This window comes from Nycticebus coucang, chromosome 12, assembly GCF_027406575.1.
Source record: "Nycticebus coucang isolate mNycCou1 chromosome 12, mNycCou1.pri, whole genome shotgun sequence".
Taxonomy (NCBI): domain Eukaryota; kingdom Metazoa; phylum Chordata; class Mammalia; order Primates; family Lorisidae; genus Nycticebus; species Nycticebus coucang.
This window is the reverse complement of record NC_069791.1, coordinates 64,233,336-64,256,875: the sequence shown is the minus strand read 5'-3', so window position 1 is coordinate 64,256,875 and position 23,540 is coordinate 64,233,336. Positions and strand designations below refer to the sequence as shown.

Sequence of the window (23,540 nt, the reverse complement as noted above, 5' to 3'; positions counted from 1 at the left end):
GAGAGATTGACTTTTCAATCCTAGAAATCTTCCCTGTCCTGAGGACTAGGTTCTCAAAATTCTAAGGAGAGAAACAGTTTAGTTTTATTATTGCCTGTCTTGTGCCTCAGTTTCCCAGCCTGTGTTGACATGGCAGGAAGACAGAATAGCAAGACTAGTAGTGCAAATCTATTCTCTCTTTCTTCCAATTGAACCCTTTCTTACAGTATTTTTTGTAAAAGCTTTTTGTTTCCAATGATAAAAGAAACACATGATCTACTTGAAAACTGCAAATGCAAAAAAGTCTAATTTCCCTTTTTGTTTGTTCATTGACTCATGAACTGCTCTCCTGTTCTCGGGGCCCTTGGCCTGCAGACCAGCTCCTCCCCCAGCCCTGGCCCCAGCCCTGGGTAGTTACACAGCTGCTCCTGTCCCAGCCACAGAGCAAGGAGTCCATGAGACCAAGGAGACGGTGTCCTCCAGAGATCTATGTTGCACCGCCACCCCAGGGCCGAGGGCCTCTAACAGCTCACTTCAACTGACACCCAACAAGAGCAGCTTCTGTCAGCCCTGGGAGATCTAATGTCACCTGTGATTCGTCCTTAAAGCCAAAACCAAGCAAGTTCCTGATTAAACAGCAGTGTCCCAGCATCCCCATCGCTCCTGAATGTGGCAGTCCTGAAACAGCAGCCTGCGGCCTCCCCACAGGGTTCTGACTGCAGCCTCCTCACTGGGCCAGGGTTTGAACACCTTTCCCTCTGCCCACCCTTCTTGTTCCAGAAGAACTGGCCCTTTCCCAGAAAACCACATGCATAGCTGGGCTCCGGGAGTGGCTGAGCAGGGCATTAACAGTGGCCTTGATGGTCCGTAACAAATGTCCCCCTGGGGAAATTGTAGCGTGTGTACACGATGGCACGTCCCTGCCCAATCCCATGGCAGGCTGGAGGCTAAAAACATAATTCACAGTGAAGGGAACTCTTCAGGGTTCGGAAACAGGATTTGCTGCTTTTGACCTAATGAATTAGTGGCTGATTAGAAGACTCCACTCTGCAGATGCTTGTCCCAAAGCTCTGTGAAGACCTTCCACACTTGCCATGAGTGCCCTCAAGGCTACCATCTGCCCTTCTCCCCATTCCCAGAGGCCTGAAGACCAATAGTCAACGCCATTCTGAGTGTCCACTCCACTGGGCAGACAAGAAGCCCTCTACCCACAGCAGCCCCCATGAATTGCATGTGCATTCCACCCCATCAAGGTCACTTAGGGTCACATGCACCTTGGTCCTTGCTGGCCTTTTCTTTCAAAGCAGAGCATCCCTTTGATACTTGAATGGGTCCCCTTCTCTCCAATCTCTGTCCTCTGCTCCAAGGCTGATGATGGTTTTCTTTTTAGATCCTGACCATCTCCACTCCAGATCCTGTGGGAGCCTGGCTCAAGAGAAGACAAGATCCAGCCAGAAAGTGCAGAAGTCAGACCCAATGACAGGATAGCAGCTACTGTGCCCTGAGCACCAGCTCCATGCCAGGTACATTGAATGTGTTAGCCCTCTACCTGATGAAATAGCAAATGAAAGTCACCTGAGATGTGGCACCAGGTGGGGAGGGGAGGAGGAGAGGAAGCAGGCTCTGACGCCAGCCAGTTTGGTAGACAGAGAAGCAGCTGATATGCCTGGGATATAACTATGATGAGATTGTGGGGCTGGCAGGAGGCAAATCACAAAGGGCCTGTAGGTCAAAATTAAGATGTTGAACTTCAGTGTAACAGCAAGATGAAGCCAGACCATTGATGTCTTGAATGCACAAGTGAGGGAAACGAGCCCTTTGGTTATCACAGAATTTATCCCTGGGTGGGTAATCTCTATGTCCTATGCTTCCCAAGTAAAGGTGAGCAGCACAGCCTTTCCAGTAGAGCCTGGCCTGGGGGGCTTGAGCTTGCTTTCTAACTGTTTATAGAGAGACTGGTGTGGTCTAGGATTTGACTCAGACTGGAAGCCAAACCCGGCTGAGGGTTGGGTCAGAGTTGCCACAGCTCCGGTTAAGACTGAGAATAGGGACAGACCATCCAGCCCTAAAGACTGTTAAAATTCAGAACCCCAGCATCTCAGAGTACATTTATGGGAAAATTGCTTTCAAAGAAACAGCCCAGAGCTTGACACAAGCCGCTGGGTTTGTCCCAGGTGATGAGGTTGAGTCAGGCTGAGTTACAGTGAAATGTTTGGAAGGGGAAATACATTTCAAATTGTGTCTGAGACATTCTTTTTCTTTTGCAGCTGGCTAAACTCTCCATAGATTTTTCCCATGAAATACTTTATACATAGAAAAATGTATATGTAATGTGTCCCTATGAAACAAAGAACAACAAAATGGACACTTGAGTGCCCAGTTAAGGCAGTGACATAATTCTATTATCACCTGTGTCCCCTGGGCATCCTTCTAAGGTCATGTCTCTCTGGCTGCCCCTACTGAGGGGAGCCACCATTCTGATTTGTATCAGTTCCTTGCCTCTCAGTGTGCTTTTACTACATTTCTTTAACAGCAGCATTTCCTTTTGTATGTGACTTGTTTCTTTCACTCAGCATCATGTTTTGTGGTCTTTCCATGCTGATGCATGTGGCTATATTTCTTTGCATTTTCACTACTACCGAGTATACCTTATGGAATATCCAGGTTTTTATCCACTCTTAGGGTTGCCTTAGGGTAGTGTGGTTTCCAGGTTCTTAGATACACGATGCCACCATTGATCATTCTCACACAGGTCTCCTGGTACACATGGGTAGAGTTTTCTCCAGGGGGTATACCCAGGAGGGAAACCTGGGTTGTGTAGTATGCATGTTCAACCCCACCAGGTAAAACCAACTCGTTTTCCAATCCTCAAGTTTTTTCAACCTCTAACAGGTGTCTACAGGTGAGCCTCTGCAGGGGAAAAGTGCAGTATCAGGTATCAGTCTTACTCTTTGCTCTCCAGGTGGGAACAGATGAGCTTAGATCTTTGCTCCTCACAGCTTAGGTTCTTGTAATATGAACTCTAATCCTTCACTCAGCTGCTTTATTTTACCTATTTTTCTATCCAGAATATCTCCCTCAAAATTCTACCTGCTAGAGGAGAAGGGGAGTCTGGGGGAGTCCTCATTCGGGAAGGTCTGGGCGGAGATTCCAGTCAGACTGGCTGCGCACCCCTGAGCAAGTCATGTAGGCCGTTTCTTGGGTTCTTTGTCTACAAAACAGGGATGAGCAGGTCCCTCTGTCACAGCAGGTGTGATAATTAAGTGAGATGATTTCTAGAAAGGACCAGATATAGTGCCTGGCATCCAGGGCCAGCCCAGGCAGGAAGCACATCCCATTCTGTCAGCTATCACCCTACAGGCCTCTGCGAGTGCTGCAGTGGCTGGAGTGGGCAGCCAACTCTGGCCACCACATAATGGGTGCCTGGCAGGGCAGGGACCGTGTCCTAGCACAGCCCAGCACAGGGCAGGCACTCATGTTGACTCTGGGAACTGGCCACCTTGCCCAGGTTTGAATTGACTGCTGGATGCCAAGCAGCTTGGCTGCACAGGGCTGTTCCTGATGCCACAGGTGCCAATGAAATCAAGGGGTCTATGATTTCATTGCATCTGAGATGGGAGGGTTCCTTTCATCCCTGTTCTGGAAATAAGGTTTTTCCCTAGTCACTTCTGCTTGGCTGACAGGCTATTCAGGAGCTGCCCTGGCCACCTCAGTCCCAGAGGGAGCGTTTCTGTGGCACTGAGCACTCTTGGAACTGGGGCTTTCCATGTGCCAGCTACCACTTCCTGCTCCATGAAGGCCAGTAAGAAATGCTTCTCAGTCCATTCAGACCTACCTGTCTTCCTGCCTTGAGCTGCCATGTAAACAATTCCTAGTCACATGCCTTCTGACTCTCCAAAAGGTGGAAGCTTCTTAACACCAGACTGTGGCTTCTTCTGTGCATATTCATAGTACTGGGAAAACTTTTGCACAAAGTAGATGCATTTTCTGTTAGGAGGCTTTGGGCTGCAGCTCACAGTAGACCCAACTTCACATGGCTTAGGGCAGGGGTCCTCAAACTGCGGCCTGCAGGCCACATGAGGTGGTGTGATTGTATTTGTTCCCGCTTTGTTTTTTTACTTCAAAATAAGATATGTGCAGTATGCATAGGAATTTGTTCCTAGTTTTTTTGTTTTAAACTATATTCTGGCTCTCCAACAGTCTGAGGGACAGTGAACTGGCCCCCTGTTTAAAAAGTTTGAGGAAGCCTGGCTTAGGGCAAAGGGAATTTATTATCTTACAGATGAAAGAGTCTACAGGCAGGAAGCATCCAGTGCTGGTTAAACTCCAGGCCCAGGAGGTGACATCAAGGACCCAGAGTCTCTCCATCTCTTAGCTCTGCCATTCTGAGGGTTTTAGCATTTGCCCTCAGGTGAGTCCTCGGGTCATAGGCTGAGCACAGTGACCCAAAGCATCACATATACCTTTGCACACACTAACATCCACAAGCTCAATGAAGAGTGTCCCTCTTGGTGGCGCCTGTGGCTCAGTGGGTAGGGTGCCGGCCTCATATACCAAGGGTGGTGTGTTCGAACCTGGCCCCGGCCAAATTGCAACAAAAAAATAGCTGGGCATTGTGGCAGGCGCCTGTAGTCCCAGCTGCTCAGGAGGCTGAGGCAGGAGAATCACCTAAGCCTAGGAGTTGGAGGTTGCTGTGAGCTGTGATGCCACGGCACTCTACCAAGGGCGATAAAGTGAGATTCTGTCTCTATAAAAAAATAAAAAAAAAAAAGAGTGTCCCTCTTTGGTGTTCCTGTTCAAGATCAAGGAAAACCACTGGAATTGCACCAGTGCACTTCCCTGCAGGTTACATGGTCCATAAGCACTTCATGTGCTTACTCTTAAACCACTGGAAGAGACCAAATGAGATCCACTCCTTGCAACTGAGATGTCTGACCTCCCTGAAGCATGAGGTTGCCGATTCCTGGAAAAAAAAAAAAAATGGGATTCTATTAGCAGAAAGAGTAGGAGGATGGTGTGGAGAGACACCAGCAGTATCTGCCACCTTCTCCATAAATAATTCATTGAATCAGATTCATAGGATATCGACCCCTTAAAAATAATAAAGGCAAATACATTTCCTTTCTGAATGAGAATGATCATGCTGACACATTGTCAGAACAAGCCAGTAAAGTGGGTATACTTATGTTGCACTGGACTGCAAACCCTCACCAAGTGATCCACGTAGCCAATGCTGTGTGCTAGCAAAAGGGCTTGTAGAAATTAAACAAGTCTACAAAGCAAAGTTGTTACTGTCTATCCAAAGTTCATTGGGCTGAATGGGGACCCAAATCCTCATTTTTAACCACTTTAAATCTGGTTGTTGTTCATAACAGCAAATAGATATTAACAAACTTCCACTTTAAATAGCTCAAATTAATGAGAAGTTATCGAAGGCCAAGGTGGGTCAGAAACCACATTTTGCCAAGACTCATGGGGATGGAGAACAAATTTTGCACCAAGAGAGGAAACCTAGCCACCCACTTCCCACACAGCCTCATGGCCTCTGTGGCGTTGCACAGTAGGCCCTCTTCTGGTCCTCCCTACTTGTCCCCCTCTGCCCCCATATCCCTGACCTGCCTGTGTCTGTCTTCACTGGCCCAGCTCCAGCCTCCATGGCTGTCCTAATGACATCTTCCAGCTCAATTCCCCACATCAGACTCATCCATCCCACTGCACCTGAAATCCTCAAATCCAGGAATATGACTATGGGAACCCAGAGTGTTAACTGGTCTTCCCTGGAGAAGGACAGTTGGCTGTGGCCAGAGGGGTTATTTGGTATTAACAAGGTATCAGGGCTCTGGCCTTCAGAGGGGATGTGGTAGGAAGGCAAATATTAGACACTGGCATAGGTACTGCCCTAGACTTAGCTTTCATCTCTGTTAAACTTTCTTTTCTTTTTTACAAACTACACAATACATACAAACATACTTGTAAAATACTGCAACAGTGTTGACCACTAACCTCTGAACTCATCCCTCTTTCCAGATATAACCATTGTAACAATATTCTTTCAAACCTCACTCTCTCTCACACACCCACACACTTACACAAACATCTATATAATTATAGTCTTGCTTTGTGTTGGATTATATAAATGATTGGGTATGGTATATATTCTGAAATTTACTTTTTTAAAAACAGTGTATCTTGGGGATGTTTTCATATAACCATATCCTTTTTAAATGCTATATAGTACAAAAGGACCAGAAGAGAGAGACTATATTTATATAGATGTTTATATATATATATACATACATATACATATATATAGAGAGAGAGAGACTGAAAGTAAAAAAGACAGAAAAATATATCATGCTAACAACAATATAAGAGAGCTGGAGTGGCCAGACTAATATCAGACAAAATAGATTTTAAAACAAAAATATTACTAAGGAAGAACATTTCCTAATGATAAAAAGGTCAATCCACCAGCAAGATGTAATAGTTATAAACACATATGCACCTAACAGAGCCCCAAATGCATGAAGCAAGGACTGACAGAATTGGAGGGAGAAATACCTAATTCAACAATAATAAATGGAGACTTTATTACTCTACTTTCAATAAAGGATAGAACAACTAGACAGAAGACCAAGAAACAGGAGACTTGAACAACACTATAAACAAACTAGACCTAACAGATAACATAATTGTACTACACTCCATTGAACAGCAGCAGAATAATACATTTTTCTCAAGCACACACCTAAAAAATCCCTGAACAGATTATATACCAGGCCATAAAACAACCCTCAAGAAGTCTGAAATGATTATGATGATATAAAGTACATTTTTCAACCACAATGTAATTAAATTAAACATCAGTAACAGAAAGAAACTCAGGGAATTCACAAATATGGAGAAATTAAACAGCACATTACTACTAAATAACCAATAGATCAAAGAAAAATCCACAAGGGGAATTTAAAAATCACAAGGGAATTTGAAATTAGAAAATCTGTTTGTGAAAACACAACATGCCAAATATCATGGGATGCAGCTAAAGCAATGCTCAAAGGAAAAGTCATAGCTATAATTGCCTATATTGACAAAGAAGAAAAGGCCAGGCTCAGTGGCTCACACCTGTAATCCTGGCACTTTGAGAAAAGACAAGGCAGGAGGATCAAGGCCAGGAATTCCCAACCAGCCTGGACAATACAGCAAGACCTCATCTCTAAAAATAATTTTTTGTAATGATGTGGGCATAATGTCATTCTAGCTACTTGAGAGGCTGAGGCAAGAGGATCACTTGAGCCCATGAGTTCAAAGTTACACTAAGCTGTGATCACGTCACTGCACTCTACCACAGGTGATAAAGTGAAACCCCATCGAAAAAAGAAACAAAGAAAGAAAGAGAAGAAAGGAAATAAAAAGGGGAAGAAATATAGATTTTAAACAAATAACCTAACCTTTCACCTTACAAAAAGTAGAAAAAGAAGAGTAGCTAACGAAACTCAAAGCAAGAAAAAGAATAGAAATAATTAAAGACTAGTGCAGAAATAAATGTACAGATAATCAATGAAACCAAAAGTTGATTCTTTGAAATAACAACAAAATTGATAAATCTATAGTTAGACTGACTAAGGAAAAAAAAGAGAATATATTCAAATTACTGGAGTCAGAAACTAAAGAGGGCATGTTATTACAGAAATAAAAAGGATTATGAAAGGAAGTATGAGCAACTGCTTCCAATAAATAAGATAACTTGGATAAAATGACAAATTCCTAGAAAGACACAAACTATTGAAACTGGCCCCAGAAAAAACAAAAAATAGAAATTTATAATAACTAAGGAAACCAATTTATAAAACTAATAATCATTGTCATCATCACCATCCTCATGATCCACAAAGAATAACTCATCCCTGGATATCTTCACTTGTAAATTCTACCTAACAAAAGAATAATTAATACCAATTCTTCAAAAACTCTTCCAAAAAGTGGAAGAGGAAGGAACACATCCTAACTCATTCTGTGAGACCAGTATTACCATAATATCAAATCCAAACAATGACATCACAGAGAAAGAAAACTATAAGCCAATATCTGTTTTGAATATGGATGCAAAAATAAGAAAAAAACACTCAGCTAATTGAGTCCAGCAACATATAAAAATGATAACTGAGATTTAGTCATGACTAAGTGGTATTTATGCCAGGAACACAAAGTTGGTTTACCATCTGAAAATCAGTTAAGGTAATATATCATGTCAAAATATACAAAAATTACATGACAATTTCAATAGATAACAGAAAAATCAAGCACCCTTTCAAGACAAAAACATTTTTAAAATGTAATGAAATTTACTCAATCTGATAAAAGACATCTGTTTAAAAAACAAACACAAAAATATATACCTAATGTGATATTTCATAATAAAAAATTGGGTGCTTTCCCCCTAGGATCAAGAACAAGATAAGGATGTCCACTCTCACCACTTCCATCTAATATTGTACTAGAAGTTCTAGTCAGCGCAGTTAGCCAAGAAAGAGAAATAAAAGGAATCTAGATTAGAAAAATAGAAATATAACTACAGTAGAATCTCCATCATTGACCACCTCCTTACATTGACCTAATTATCATAGACTGAACATGCACCACATGTACATATCAGTATAGAAGGCTTCGTTCCTTATGTTGACCATCTCCGTATGTTGACCAGTTTGTTACAGTCCCTTGGGTGGTCAAATTATAAAAGTTCTACTATATCTCTTTTTGCAGATGACATGATCTTATATGTAGGATTTCATAAGGTGACTACTAACAAACTATTAGAACTAATAAATTATTTCATCGAGATTGTAAAATATCAATATGCAAAATCAATTATATATCTGCAGACCAGCAATGAATATTCCACAAATGAAATTAAGAAAACAGCTCCCATTTACAATGTCATCAAGAACAATCAGATACTTAGGAATTAATTTAACTAAAGAAGTGCAAGACCTGTACATTGAGAACTATAAAATATTGCTGAAAGAAACTGAAGATTTAAATAAATGAAAAAACATCTTATGGATTGGAAGACTTAGTATTATTAGAAAGCAATACTCTCCCAAATTGATCTATATATGCAGTGGATTCAATATCAAAATACCAGCTGCCTTTTTGCAGAAATTGACAAACTAATCCTAAAACTCATATGGAATTGTAAAGGGCACCTAATAGCCAAAACAATCTTAAAAAAGAACAAGGTTAGAGGACTTATACTTCATGATTTGGAAACCTACTAAAAATCTACTATAATCAAGACAATATGGTACTAAAATAAGGGTAGACATACAAATCTATGGAATAGAATTGGTAGTGCAAAAGCAAACATTTATATTTATGATAAATTGATTTCCACAAGGGTGTCAAGATCATTCAATGGGGAAAAATAATCTTTTCAACAAATTGTGCTAGAACAACTGGATAACCCACACATAAAATAATGCAGTTCACCCCTACCTCACACCATTCATAAGAATTATCTCAAAATGGATCATAGGCCATAACATAAAAGCTAAAATGGAAAACTCTAAGAAAAAAATGTAGTATGTTTTCATCACCTTGAGTTTTTTAGATTCATGCCAAAAGCACAAGTAAAAAAAGCAATAAATTGGACTATCTCAAAATTTAAAACTTTTGTGCTAAGAACAATACCTTTAAGAAAGTAGAAAAAACAATGGACAGACGGAAAAAAATATTTGCAAGTCATATATCTGATGAGGGACTTGCATCCAGAATACATAACAAACTCCTACAACTTAATAATAAAAAGACAGACAACTCAATTTTAAAATGGACAAAGGATTTGAATAGACATTTCTTAATAAACAAATGGCCAATAGGCACATGACAAGATGTTCAGCATTGTTAGTCTTTCGGAAAATGCAAATCAAAGCCACAATGAGATACCACTTTACATCCAGTAGAATAGCTATAATAAAAAGATGGACAACAACAAGTGCTGGTTAAATTAATACCCTGAGAAATTAAAACCCTCATACAATGCTAGTGGAAAGAAAAATGATGCAGCCCTTTGTAAAACAGTTGACAGGTGCTCAAATGTTAAACATAGAGTTACCATATGGCCTAGGAGTTCCACTTCTATGTATCTACCAAAGGGAAATAAAAACATACATACAACAAGAAGATGTTTCAATTCTAAATATTTATGCACCCAATTTAAATGCTCCCAGATTCTTGAAACAGACCTTACTCAGTCTGAGCAATATGATATCTGATAATACCATAATAACAGGGGACTTTAACACTCCTCTTACCAAGCAGGACAGATCCTCTAAACAGAGATTAAACAAAGATATAAGAGATTTAAATGAGACCCTAGAACAACTGTGCTTGATAGACACATATAGAACACCCCATCCCAAAGATAAAGAATATACATTCTTCTCATCACCATCACCCCATGGAACATTCTCCAAAATTGATCATATCCCGGGACACAAAACAAACATCAACAGAATCAAAAGAATGGAAATTTTACCTTGTATCTTCTCAGACCATAAGGCACTAAAGGTGGAACTCAACTCTAACAAAAAAGCTCGACCCCACCCAAAGGCATGGAAATTAAACAATCTTCTGTTGAATAACAGATGGGTGCAGGAGGAAATAAAACAGGAAATCATTAACTTCCTTGAGCATAACAACAATGAAGACACAAGCTACCAAAACCTGTGGGATACTGCAAAAGCAGTTTTGAGAGGAAAATTTATCGCTTTAGATGCCTACATTCAAAAAACAGAAAGAGAGTACATCAACAATCTCACAAGCCATCTTAAGGAATTGGAAAAAGAAGAACAATCTAAGCCTAAACTCAGTAGAAGAAAAGAAATATCCAAAATCAAATCAGAGATCAATGAAATTGAAAATAAAAGAATCATTCAGAAAATTAATGAAACAAGGAGTTGGTTTTTTGAAAAAATAAATAAAATAAATAAACCATTGGCCAGACTAATGAGAAATAGAAAAGTAAAATCTCTAGTAACCTCAATCAGAAATGATAAAGGGGAAATAACAACTGATCCCACAGAGATACAAGAGATCATCTCTAAATACTACCAGAAACTCTATGCCCAGAAATTTGACAATGTGAAGGAAATGGATCAATATTTGGAATCACACCCTCTCCCTAGACTTAGCCAGGAAGAAATAGAGCTCCTGAACAGACCAATTTCAAGCACTGAGATCAAAGAAACAATAAAAAATCATCCAACCAAAAAATGCCCTGGTCCAGATGGCTTCACACCAGAATTCTTTTTTTTTTATTTATTTATAATTTTTAATGTATTTCTCTTTGAAATCATATCAAACCTTCAAGGAAGAGCTTATTCCTGTACTGCAGAAATTATTCCAAAAAATTGAGGAAGAAGGAATCTTCCCCAACACATTCTATGAAGCAAACATCATTCTGATACCAAAACCAGGAAAAGACTCAAACAAAAAGGAGAATTTCAGACCAATCTCACTCATGAATATAGATGGAAAAATTCTCAACAAAATCCTAGCCAATAGATTACAGCTTATCATCAAAAAAGTCATTCATCATGATCAAGTAGGCTTCATCCCAGGGATGCAAGGCTGGTTTAACATACACAAGTCCATAAACATTATCCACCATATTAACAGAGGCAAATATAAAGATCATATGATCCTCTCAATAGATGCAGAAAAAGCATTTGATAAAATCCAGCATCCTTTTCTAATTAGAACACTGAAGAGTATAGGCATAGGTGGCACATTTCTAAAACTGATTGAAGCTATCTATGACAAACCCACAGCTAATATTTTACTGAATGGAGTAAAACTGAAAGCTTTTCCTCTTAAAACTGGAACCAGACAAGGTTGCCCTCTGTCACCTTTACTATTCAACATAGTGCTGGAAGTTCTAGCCAATACAATTAGGCAAGACAAGGAAATAAAGGGAATCCAAATGGGAGCAGAGGAGGTCAAACTCTCCCTCTTTACTGACAACATGATCTTATACTTAAAGAACCCCAAAGACTCAATCACAAAACTCCTAGAAGTCATCAAAAAATACAGTAATGTTTCAGGATATAAAATCAATGTCCACAAGTCAGTAGCCTTTGTATACACCAATAACAGTCAAGATGAGAAGCTAATTAAGGACACAACTCCCTTCACCATAGTTTCAAAGAAAATGAAATACCTAGGAATATACCTAACGAAGGAGGTGAAGGGCCTCTATAAAGAAAATTATGAAATCCTCAGAAAGGAAATAGCAGAGGATATTAACAAATGGAAGAACATACCATTCTCATGGATGGGAAGAATCAACATTGTTAAAATGTCTATACTTCCCAAAGCGATCTACCTATTCAATGCCATTCCTATCAAAATATCAACATCGTACTTTCAAGATTTGGAGAAAATGATTCTGCGTTTGTATGGAACCAGAAAATACCCCATATAGCTAAGACAGTTCTTAGTAATAAAAATAAAGCTGGGGACATCAGCATACCAGATTTTAGTCTGTACTACAAAGCCATAGTGGTCAAGACAGCATGGTACTGGCACAAAAACAGAGACATAGACACTTGGAATCGAATTGAAAACCAAGAAATGAAATTAACATCTTACAACCACCTAATCTTCGAGAAACCAAACAAGGACATACCTTGGGGAAAAGACTCCCTATTCAATAAATGGTGTTGGGAGAACTGAATGTCTACATGTAAAAGACTAAAACTGGACCCACACCTTTCCCCACTCACAAAAATTGATTCAAAATGAATAAAGGACTTAAATTTAAGGCAGGAAACAATAAATATCCTCCAAGAAAGCATAGTAAAAACACTGGAAGATATTGGCCTGGGGAAAGACTTCATGAAGAAGACTGCCATGGCAATTGCAACAACAACAACAAAAAAACAAATGGGACTTCATTAAACTGAAAAGCTTCTGTACAGCTAAGGAGACAATAACCAAAGCAAAGAGACAGCCTACACAATGGGAAAGGATATTTGCATATTTTCAATCAGACAAAAGCTTGATAACTAGGATCTATAGAGAACTCAAATTAATCCACATGAAAAAAGCCAACAATCCCTTATATCAATGGGCAAGAGACATGAATAGAACCTTCTCTAAAGAAGACAGACGAATGGCTAACATATGAAAAAATGCTCATCATCCCTTTTTATTTATCAAAACCACCCTGAGATACCATCCAACCCCAGCAAGAATGGCCCACATCACAAAATCTCAAAACTGCAGGTGCTGGCGTGGATGTGGAGAGAAGGGAACACTTTTACACTGCTGGTGGGACTGCAAACTAGTACAACCTTTCTGGAAGGAAGTATGGAGAAACCTCAAAGCACTCAAGCTAGACCTCCCATTTGATCCTGCAATCCCATTACTGGGCATCTATCCAGAAGGAAAAAAATCCTTTTATCATAAGGACACTTGTACTAGACTTTTATTGCAGCTCAATTTACAATCGCCAAAATGTGGAAACAGCCTAAATGCCCACCAACCCAGGAATGGATTAACAAGCTGTGGTATACGTATACCATGGAATACTATTCAGCTATTAAAACAAATGGAGACTTTACATCCTTTGTATTAACCTGGATGGAAGTGGAAGACATTATTCTTAGTAAAGCATCACAAGAATGGAGAAGCATGAATCCTATGTACTCAATTTTGATATGAGGACAATTAATGACAATTAAGGTTGGGGGGGAGGAAAAGCAGAAACAGGGATGGAGGGAGGGGGTGGAGCCTTGGTGTGTGTCACACTTTATGGGGGCAAGACATGATTGCAAGAGGGACTTTACCTAACGATTGCAATCAGTGTAACCTGGCTTATTGTACCCTCAATGAATCCCCAACAACAACAAAAAAAACATACAGTCACACAAAAACTTGCACATGAATGTTCATAGCACCATTATTCATAATAGACAAAAGATAGAAACAACTCAAATGTCCATCAATGGATGAATGGATAAACTAAAAGTGATATATCCATACAATGAAAAATTACTTGGCAATTTGAATCTTCTGATCCATAGTCAGCACATTGTCCATTGTGCCACTGTCCCTATGCTTACTTGACAATCTGAAATAAATGAAGTAGTGATACGTACTACAACATGGACAGACTTTGAAAACATTATACTAAGTGAAAGAAGCCAGTCACAAAAGACCATAAATTGAATGATTACATAATTACTGCATGCCCAGAAAAGGCAAATCTATAGATACAGAAAATAGATTAGTGGTTGCCTTAGGACTGGGGTGGGGTAGGGGGACAGGTATTGGAGGGAAATTTGGTATGGAGTTTCTGTTTGAAATGATGAAAATGTTTTAAAATTGATTATGGTGAATTGTATCTCATTGAAAGTGAATTGTATCTCATTGAAAGTGAATTGTATCTTGATGAAAATGTTTTAAAATTGATTATGATGGCTGTACAACTCTGTGAATATACTAAAACCATTGAATTGTATCTCATTGAAAGTGAATTATATCTCAATAAAATTGTTTTTTTAAAGAAAAGTGAAGTATTGACACATGCTTCAATCTGCATGAACCTTGGAAACATTATGCTAAGTAAAAGATGCTAGTGACGAAAGACCACACAAATCTGTAGCAGACAGAAAATAGATCAGTGGTTGCAAATGAGGAAGCTGGTAGAAGGAGGTCAAGATGACTACCTACAGGGCATGATAGCCTGTAATCCTAGTATGTTGGGAGGCCAAAGGAAGAGGATGGCCTCAGGCCAAGACTTCTAGACCAACCTGGGAAACAGCAAATCTCCATCTCTACAAAAAGTAAAAAATCAGCCAGGCATGGTGGTGGATGCCTATTGTCCCAGCTATTTGGGAGCCTGAAGCAAGAGGATGGCTTGAACCCAGGAGTTTGAGGTTAGAGTGAGCCATAATGATGCCACTGCACTCTAGCCCAGGCAACAGAGTGAGACCCTATCTCTAAAGAAAAGTGACTACCAATGGGAATGGGGTTTCTTGTAGGGAAGACAGAAATACTAGATTGTGGTGAATTGCGCACCTCACAAGCGTGTACGTGTGTATATATACGTATATGTATATACTTACATTTACTGCCTTCTTTTGTACAACTGTGTGTGCCAATATCCTGTCTTCCCAACCAACCAAAAGCACCAAATCTGATTCACCTGGGCATTTAAATATATATATAATGTATACACATTAATATATATAATGTGTATAAATATAATGTACATATACACATTATATATAATAAATATATATAATGTATATATATTTAAATGCATAAAATCCTTGGAATTTAGAGGCACATCAAATCACTTTTGTCTTTGTGTAGGTGTGGAGAGGTGGTAGTTAGATAAAGCGGCAAAGAAGAAGTAACATTTAATCTGGGACTTGAAGGATGGATAAGACTTGTGCATATAGTAGGTAGCCTTTTGAGTTTGTGTTCTTTAGCATAATGCATTAAAATTCATTATTTTGTGTGTCAGTAATTCTTGTCTCTTTTTTTTAGGAGACACAGTCTCAATCTGTTGCCCAAGCTAGAGTACAGTGGTGTACTCATAGCTCAATGCAGCCTCGTACTTCTGGTTTCAAGCAATCCTCTTGCTTCAGCCTCCCAAGTAGCTGGGACTACAGGCACATGCCACCATGTCTGGCTAATTAAAAAAATTTTTTTGTGTGTGGAGATGGAGTCACACTGTGTTGCCCAGGCTGGTCTTGAATTCCTGGTCTCAAGCTACACTCCCACCTCAGCCTCCCAAATTGCTGGGATTTTAAACATGAGCCACTGCAATAGTTCATTCTTTTTTATTGCTGAGTAGTATATTGTCAGGAGGCACCACAGTTTATCCACTCATTACTGGAGGATAATTGGGTTGTTGCCAGTTTTTGCTATTATTAATCAAGCTGCTGCGAATGTTAGTGTTGCAGATGTATGGATGCAAATTTTTATTTCTTTTGGATATATACCAAAAAGTGGATTCCTAAATTATGTAAGTGCATGTTTAATTTTTAAGAAACCGTCTGGGCATGGTGGCTCATACCCAGCACTTTGGGAGGCCTAAGGAGGAGGGTTATTAGAGGGCAGAAATTTGAGACCAGTCTGGACAACGTAGTGAGACAAGGAGCATCGTAGTGCATGCCTACAGTCCCATCTACTCAGGAGGCTGAGGCAGGACCACTGGAGTCCAGGAGTTCAAGGTTTATAATGAGCTGTGATTGCACCACTGCACTACAGCCTGGGTGACAGAATAACATGCTGTCTCAAAAAAAAAAAAAAAAAAGAAGAAGCAGCTGCTGCTACACTACTTTGCAAGGTGACTGTATCACTAGCAATGTATAAGAGTTCCAGTTGCTCCATATCCTTGCTAGCACTTGAGTTTTATTTAAAAAAATTTTTAGCCATTCTTATAGGTGTGTAGTAATCTCTTCTGTGGTTTCAACTTGTATTTTCTTTTTCTTCTTTACTTTTTTTAGAGATGGTGTCTTGCTCTCATGCGTAGGCTAGATGGAGTGCAGTGGCACTAACATAGCTCACTGTGCCCCAAGAGATCCAAACTTGCTTGGCCTCTGGAGTAGCTCGGACTGCAGGCACATGCCACCATGCCCAGCACATCAATTTGTATCTTTTAAATGATTAATGACATGGAGCATCTTTTCATGGGCTTATTTGCCATTTGAATGGTTTATTTAAATCTTTGGCCATTTTTTATTAAGTTGTGTATTTTGTTATGATGATGATGATGATGATTTGTTTTTATTGAGTTTTGAGAGCTCTTTATAAATTCAGGAACCAAGTCTTTTATCAGTTTTGTGTTTTGCAGATACTTTCCTTCCAGCTTGTGGCTTGGCTTTTCATTTTCTTGACAATGTCTTTTTTTTTTTTAAACTTTATTCAAATTAATACAAGGGTACAATACTTAGGTTCATTGTTCTCACTTCCAGGGTAAAGTTCCATTTGACACCTCACAAATAGATTAAAAGACAATGAATTATACACTTTAAATCAGTAATTACATGGTATGTGAATTATATCTCATTAAAGCTGTTTTTAAAAATGAATGAATTCAATCTATATGTATCCATGTAGATAAATCTTGAAAAATGTGGAGGAGGAGAAAGCACATTGAAAAAGGAAATCTACAATATGACCCCATTTATGTGAATTTTTAAAACAAAAGCAATGGTATATATTATTTGGGGAAGGAAATAGGAAAACATAAAACATAAAAACTTAGGAAACTAAGTTTTTTCTTAGGAAAACATAAAAACTCAGATGGAAAGGGTATACTCCAACAGTAGGGGTTTCCTTCTCGGCCCTGTAAATAATCTTCTAAATTTTTTATGGCTTAACTTTCCATTAAGTTAGTTTCCATGTTTAGTATATATGGAAATGTATAGTTTTTATATTCATATGCCCTTCCTTTCTTAGAGAAGAGGTAGAATGCCATATATACCTATTTCTTCAGTATGGTATTCTTTTTTTTAACTTAACAATGTATCGTACAGATCACTCCAAAGGAGTTTCTAGAGCCATCCCAGTGAGGTTCTTTCATTAAGCTTGTTGGGGTTTATGTCTAAAAGGAGGAGGGCCAGAGATGGATGACTACATGGAAACACTGAAGGATGAGGAGGATGCCTTGTGGGAGAACGTGGAGTGCAACCGGCACATGCTAAGTCGCTACATCAACCCCGCCAAGCTTACCCCCTACCTGCGCCAGTGCAAGGTCATTGATGAGCAAGATGAAGATGAAGTGCTTAATGCTCCCATGCTGCCATCCAAGATCAACCGGGCAGGTAACCTTAGAAGTGCTTTGGGGGAAGGGGGTGGAGGGGTGGTTACCACATGTGGCAGCTTCAGGACATACCCTTCCATTAGCTGTGCATAGGTTAGGGATTCTTAAACTGGGGTCCATAGATCACGGTCTACCCTTGTCCCCCCCATCAAGCTTCCTGTGCATAGAGCTTAGAGGACCCATGAACTTGGTGGGAATCACATCTTTATTTTACAATTAAACTGAAATTTGCATTGCTTTCAATTAAGAATGTCAGTAGGCAACAAATTACAACTGGCAATTAGTAATCCTGTGATTTAGTCAACAACAAAAATTCTAAATATCTTCATGTCACATTACAGCTGTTGCAAGTCTCTCAAAATACCATTTATGCACATCTCTCCTTTGAAATTACAGCAGTTATTAGACTTGCCAAGAGATCTTGTTATTTAATGTATTAATAAAGCAGTACATTTATTACTGAATCACAAATTTAATATTTAATAACTGTATTTTATTATAATTGGTTTTCTCTGTAATTTAATGTATTTTATCTTCTTAAAAATATTGTTCTAAGAAGGGGTCCTTAGGCTTTTCTAACCTGACTTAGGGGGTATGGCACCTTATCAGATTCGGTAAAGAAAACAGGTATGATTTGTGAAAATTGTTTTAGTTTTATATGCATGCACACATATACAGAGTGTGCCAAAAAAATGTATACACATTTTAAGGGAAAAACTATATTAAATTTGTAATACTCAATATATACCAATAACGTTTGTTATCTTGTATATTGTATCTTGTATCTCTTATAATTGCAGAAGTCAAATGTGACCAGTATTATAATTTTAATAGCTTTTTCTTTTCTTAAAATGTGTATTCATTTTTTTGGCACCCTCTGTATGTTTATAGTCTTTATGTATGGACACTAGGCCATAATGTAAAGTATATTTCTAGCCAGATATAGTGGCTCATGCCTGTAATCCTAGCACTCTGGGAGGCCTTATTGGGAGGATCACTTGACCTCAAGGGTTCTAGACCCATCTGAGTAAAACAAGACCCCATCTCTATTAAAAATAGAAGAATTACCTGGGTGTGGTTGCAGGCACCTGTACTCTCAGCTACTTGGTAAACTGAGGCAGGAGGATTACTTGAGCCCAAGATTTTGAGGTTAATGTGAGCTAGACTGAGCTAAACTGTGGATCACAGTTTAAAAGGTTTGAGAATCACTGTCCCCCAACATGGCTGGCGGTAAACCACTCATAAGCTGAGACTCTTGTGTCGGTGGCAGACATCACTAATCAATCACAGTATGAATTCCCACTGAGGTTGCCATGTAACTTTGGAATCCTTCTTAAAACAGTCCAGACAGCTTCACCAATCAGGGTTGACATAACATAAAACTTATTATGTCTGTCATATAGAAAAAGGTAGAGTTTAAGGACCTCAATAAAAATATATCTGAAAATAAAATGTTTAAGGAAGGACCAAGAAATATAAGCAATAAGTGAAACTAGTAGTATGAACACTGGAAACTGCTAGGGAAATTACATTTAGGTTAAAGATGTTTTCAGACTCTAATAATCCCAAAGAACATGGAGTATGCCTGCTTCCCCTGACTTTTCCTACCTCCCCAACCAAGTATTTGCCTTCTTGCTCTGAATCCCAGAGAACCACATATTATCCTATAACTGTTATTGTGCCTCCAGCCTCCCTCAGTCACAGAAGAGCTGGTGCCTGTATAGTTCATTTTAGCTGTGGTCAATTAGGAAGCCCTTTGAAATAATTGGTTTCCTTTGCTGCAATTCCATTTATCCTAGTTCTACCAATTTATTATAGAAAGGAAATGAACACTCACTGAACTACTACTAAGCCCTGGCACCTTGAGTTACATTATCTGGACTTCAAGATACAACTAAAGAGTGATAGACTGTGGTGAGACTGTATTACAGTTTATCGAGGGCTCTAAGTTTAGGATAAGACCAGACTTAGAGACTTGCATCCATTCACACATGTATTTTTCTCACAGAGAGATTTGGTCTTTCCCCTAGGCCGATTGTTGGACATTCTACATACCAAAGGGCAAAGGGGTTATGTGGTCTTCTTGGAGAGCTTGGAGTTTTACTACCCAGAACTGTACAAACTGGTGACTGGGAAGGAGCCCACCCGGAGATTCTCTACCATTGTGGGTAAGTGGCTTTGCCATCAGCAACATATGCACTCTTAACAGGAGGTGTGTGTGTGTATCTTTCTCCTCAGCAGAGGGACAGCTCCAAGCCTGTGACCTGTTGGACCTGGAGGCTGCCAACCACTTATTTTGCCTAATGATGAAATGCAGTTAACAGAGGGACAAACAAACAGGGGACAAAAAAAGTGAATGGTGCTAGAGTAAAACAAAACTTGATTCTACCCTCTGGATCTTGTCCTTGCTTTGGCTGCTCTTTTGCCAGTGTCCTATGGGCCAAAGCCCTTGGGCATCTTGTCTTCTTAATTTTCCCTCCTGAACAATATTCAGTCTTCTCTCCATCTTTACCACTACCTCCAAGCCCACCCCCCACAACCCATCAACTCCCTACATTAATTCCTGATCTGTTCCAGTGTTTTCACCATTCTTCTCATTCCCCTCCCCTGTTTGAAACCCTTAGGTGGTTTTCCATTACTTACTTTTAAAGACTCTGGGCTTTAATGAGGCCCACAAAGCCCATACATCGTCCAGTCCCTTTTTTCTCTCACTCCTACACACCCTCGCAGGTCTCTACACCTTTACATTGTGAAATCCTCAGCCTGTTAAATTTGTGGGTGATCATTGATTTTTTTAAAGTCCGTCTCTCTCACTACACCATAATCTCTACGGGGACCAGGGCTGTTCTGCTCTGAATCCCCACGCTAATGGGTAGCAGGAGCTCAGTAAAAATGCTGGTGCGTGAATGAGTGAACGAATGACACCTGCCTGCGGCTGGAACCTCCTTTTCCCATTCCCAGCCCTCAGACCTGACTGGGTGCCCCCTCTCCACAGTGGAGGAGGGCCACGAGGGCCTCACACACTTCCTGATGAACGAGGTCATCAAACTGCAGCAGCAAATGAAGGCCAAGGACCTGCAGCGGTGCGAGCTGCTGGCCAAGTCTCGGCAGCTGGAGGACGAGAAGAAGCAGCTGACGCTGACCCGGGTGGAGCTGCTGACCTTCCAGGAGCGGTACTACAAGATGAAGGAGGAACGGGACAGCTACAATGACGAGCTGGTCAAAGTGAAGGACGACAACTACAATCTAGCTCTGCGCTACGCCCAGCTCAGCGAGGAAAAAAACATGGCAGTGATGAGGAGCCGCGACCTCCAACTCGAGGTGAGGGGCACCCGGGGGCTACACTGCCAAGCTGAGCAAGGGGGAAACAAACATCGCTGGGGCTCAAGATCCCCACACAAGCACATGCAGACACACACTCACAGACCCATCCAACCTTGGTGTCCAGCCAGCTGAGGGGAAATGGAGGTTACAGGTCTCTGAGGCCTAGATCCACCTTGTACATGCATGCAGTCCTAATAGTGCTCAGCACCACCAGCTCAGCTGCCTCGAGCTGCTATCCACATGTGCAGACAAGCACACATGGACCCGTGCTCAAGGCCCAGATCCACTCTGCCCATGCACATGCAGAGCCTCTGGCTTAGTCCAGCTAGATCAGCAATGCATGTGTGCAGACATGCGTGCACAGGCATTGTGTCAGGACCCTTGGCAGCCCTTGTCACCTGGACTGGCACTTGGGAAAATTAGCATGGAAATAGACATAGCAGCTGTCCACATGGCAGCATGAACTTCTTGGGGCCAGGACTCTGACCTTCATCTTTGTATCCACAAAGCTCAGCATGGTTCCTGGCCCAGTGGGATAGTAGATACATCTACCTGTGGAGGACCCACCCACTAAATGATTGACCTCACTAATGAGTTTACCTCTGAAATGGAGAAAGGGAAGGGGATTTGCTTCACTCATTCATTCTTTCTTTCTATGTGTTGAGTACCACCTTGCACCAGGCTCTTTTCCAGGGATATATAACTCAAAGCCAAGTCCATGCTGTCACGAAGCTCACATTGTAAACAGAAAACAAATACATAAATGCCTGATAGTAATAAGTGCTGTCAAGAAGAGAATACAGGGTATGAGGCCAGAGAATGAGGGCTTCTATTTTAAATAGGTTGATCAGGAAGGGTCTCTGAATAGAGAACACATGAAAAGAGATCTGAAGAAAGGGGGGAAGCAGCCGTGCAAGTCTCAAGGGGAAAGCACATGCAAAGGCCCTAAGTATAGGGCAAGTGTTTTTATTATTTTATTCTGAGAAATGGCAGGACAGCCAGTGAGGCTGGAGCCAAATCCCTGAATAGTTCAAAAGGAGATGTGAGAGATGGCCAGGGTCCAGAATATGGAGGCATGGTAAGAACTTTGGAATTTATTCTAGTTGTGATGGGAAGCCACTGAAGGATTGAAAGCTGAGGAGTGGCAATTGATTTATATCTTAGAAGGATCACTCTAGCTGCTGGGTAGAAAATAAGCTCTCAGAGTATTTATTAGGCAGCTGCCATGTGTAAGGCACAGTGCTAAGCGCTGTGGGAGACACATGGATAAATAACCTAAGCTCTGCTCAGGTCACTTACAATTTAGTGAAGCAGACAGATCAGTAAACAATCACCTAGAATTAAGGTGAATTGAGTCAGCAGTATAGCAGGCAACAGAGTGTTTTCTTAAAAAGCTGAGCTTTTAAGTCTGACAGTTTTGAGTTCGAATCCTGATTTCTCTCTTTACCACTTACTTAGCTATTGGCCTCAGTTTCATCATGTGTAAATGGCAATAATGAAACTAATACTTCTACCTAGGATTGCTGAGATAGTGAACCATAAGTGTCTGGCAGAGTGGCTGACCCAGTTAATCACCCCACAGTGCTGACACTCCATGGCCTCTAGTGTGGAACTCAGGATCCTATCCTAGCATAGGATATTTGAGTTGGTCTTTGATACTGAGGTTTTCTTGCGTTTTGTTTCTTTCTTTTTAATCTCTTTTTTGCATGCCCAGAAGGAGATGTTTCTGTACTGTTTTACCTAGTATTTGGAGAAGTTAAACTGTGGCAGGGACTTACAATTTCCCAGAACTTGTTCCTGTCTTACGTTTCCCTGGAGATATGTTAATAGTAAGAAAGCCTGTGTAGAACTGGAAAGAACATCTGGCCAAAGTCCCTGGGTCATGTCTCAGCCCCAGGCAGTTTCCCTACATGCCCCTTCCTTGTCTCAGGCCACTTGGATATAGGGGCAGTTCTTTCCTTGCTAAAGCCACTGCCCTTTACCTGTCAGGTTTCTGAAACTATTCTCCCTACAAGCCTAGATTTGAAAAAGATAACTTCCCCTTGGTGCCTCCTTTGTAGCCCTTGAGCACAGCCTTCTTTGGAATATTTTGCCAAAGCAAATTAGTTTGGGAAAGCAGGCAGGCTTAGTCATAAAGGTAAAAAAAGTTTTCTGCTAGTCTTAGTTTTTTCTTTTAAGGGTGAAAATCAGCACATCTTCACTTGTCTGTCCCATTTCCAGATGTAGTAGCTCCCTGCTCCAGGAAGCCGCTCTTTCTGGCATTTATCTGGGCGGGTCCTTTAGGCCAGAGATCCTATGAACTTAGAGTCTGATGGATTTCAGGCTGAGGATATTTTTGTTTTGTTTTGTTTTGTTTCTAGCAGCAATGCCATTTGTTCAAATAAAATCTTGTGTG

General features: G+C 40.4%; 1 protein-coding gene across 3 annotated transcripts in view; it reads left to right on the top strand.

The window, feature by feature from the left end:
• The window catches only part of CARD11 (caspase recruitment domain family member 11), a 115,127-nt gene that overhangs the window by 64,621 nt on the left and 26,966 nt on the right, over positions 1-23,540 (top strand). For all 3 annotated transcript variants that reach the window (XM_053557159.1, XM_053557162.1, XM_053557161.1), the window contains exons 2-5: positions 1,370-1,502; positions 17,610-17,822; positions 19,852-19,989; positions 20,817-21,142. In XM_053557159.1, the coding sequence (XP_053413134.1) occupies positions 1,496-1,502; positions 17,610-17,822; positions 19,852-19,989; positions 20,817-21,142 (684 nt within the window). In that variant the 5' untranslated portion in view covers positions 1,370-1,495. The remainder of the gene's footprint in view (positions 1-1,369; positions 1,503-17,609; positions 17,823-19,851; positions 19,990-20,816; positions 21,143-23,540) is intronic.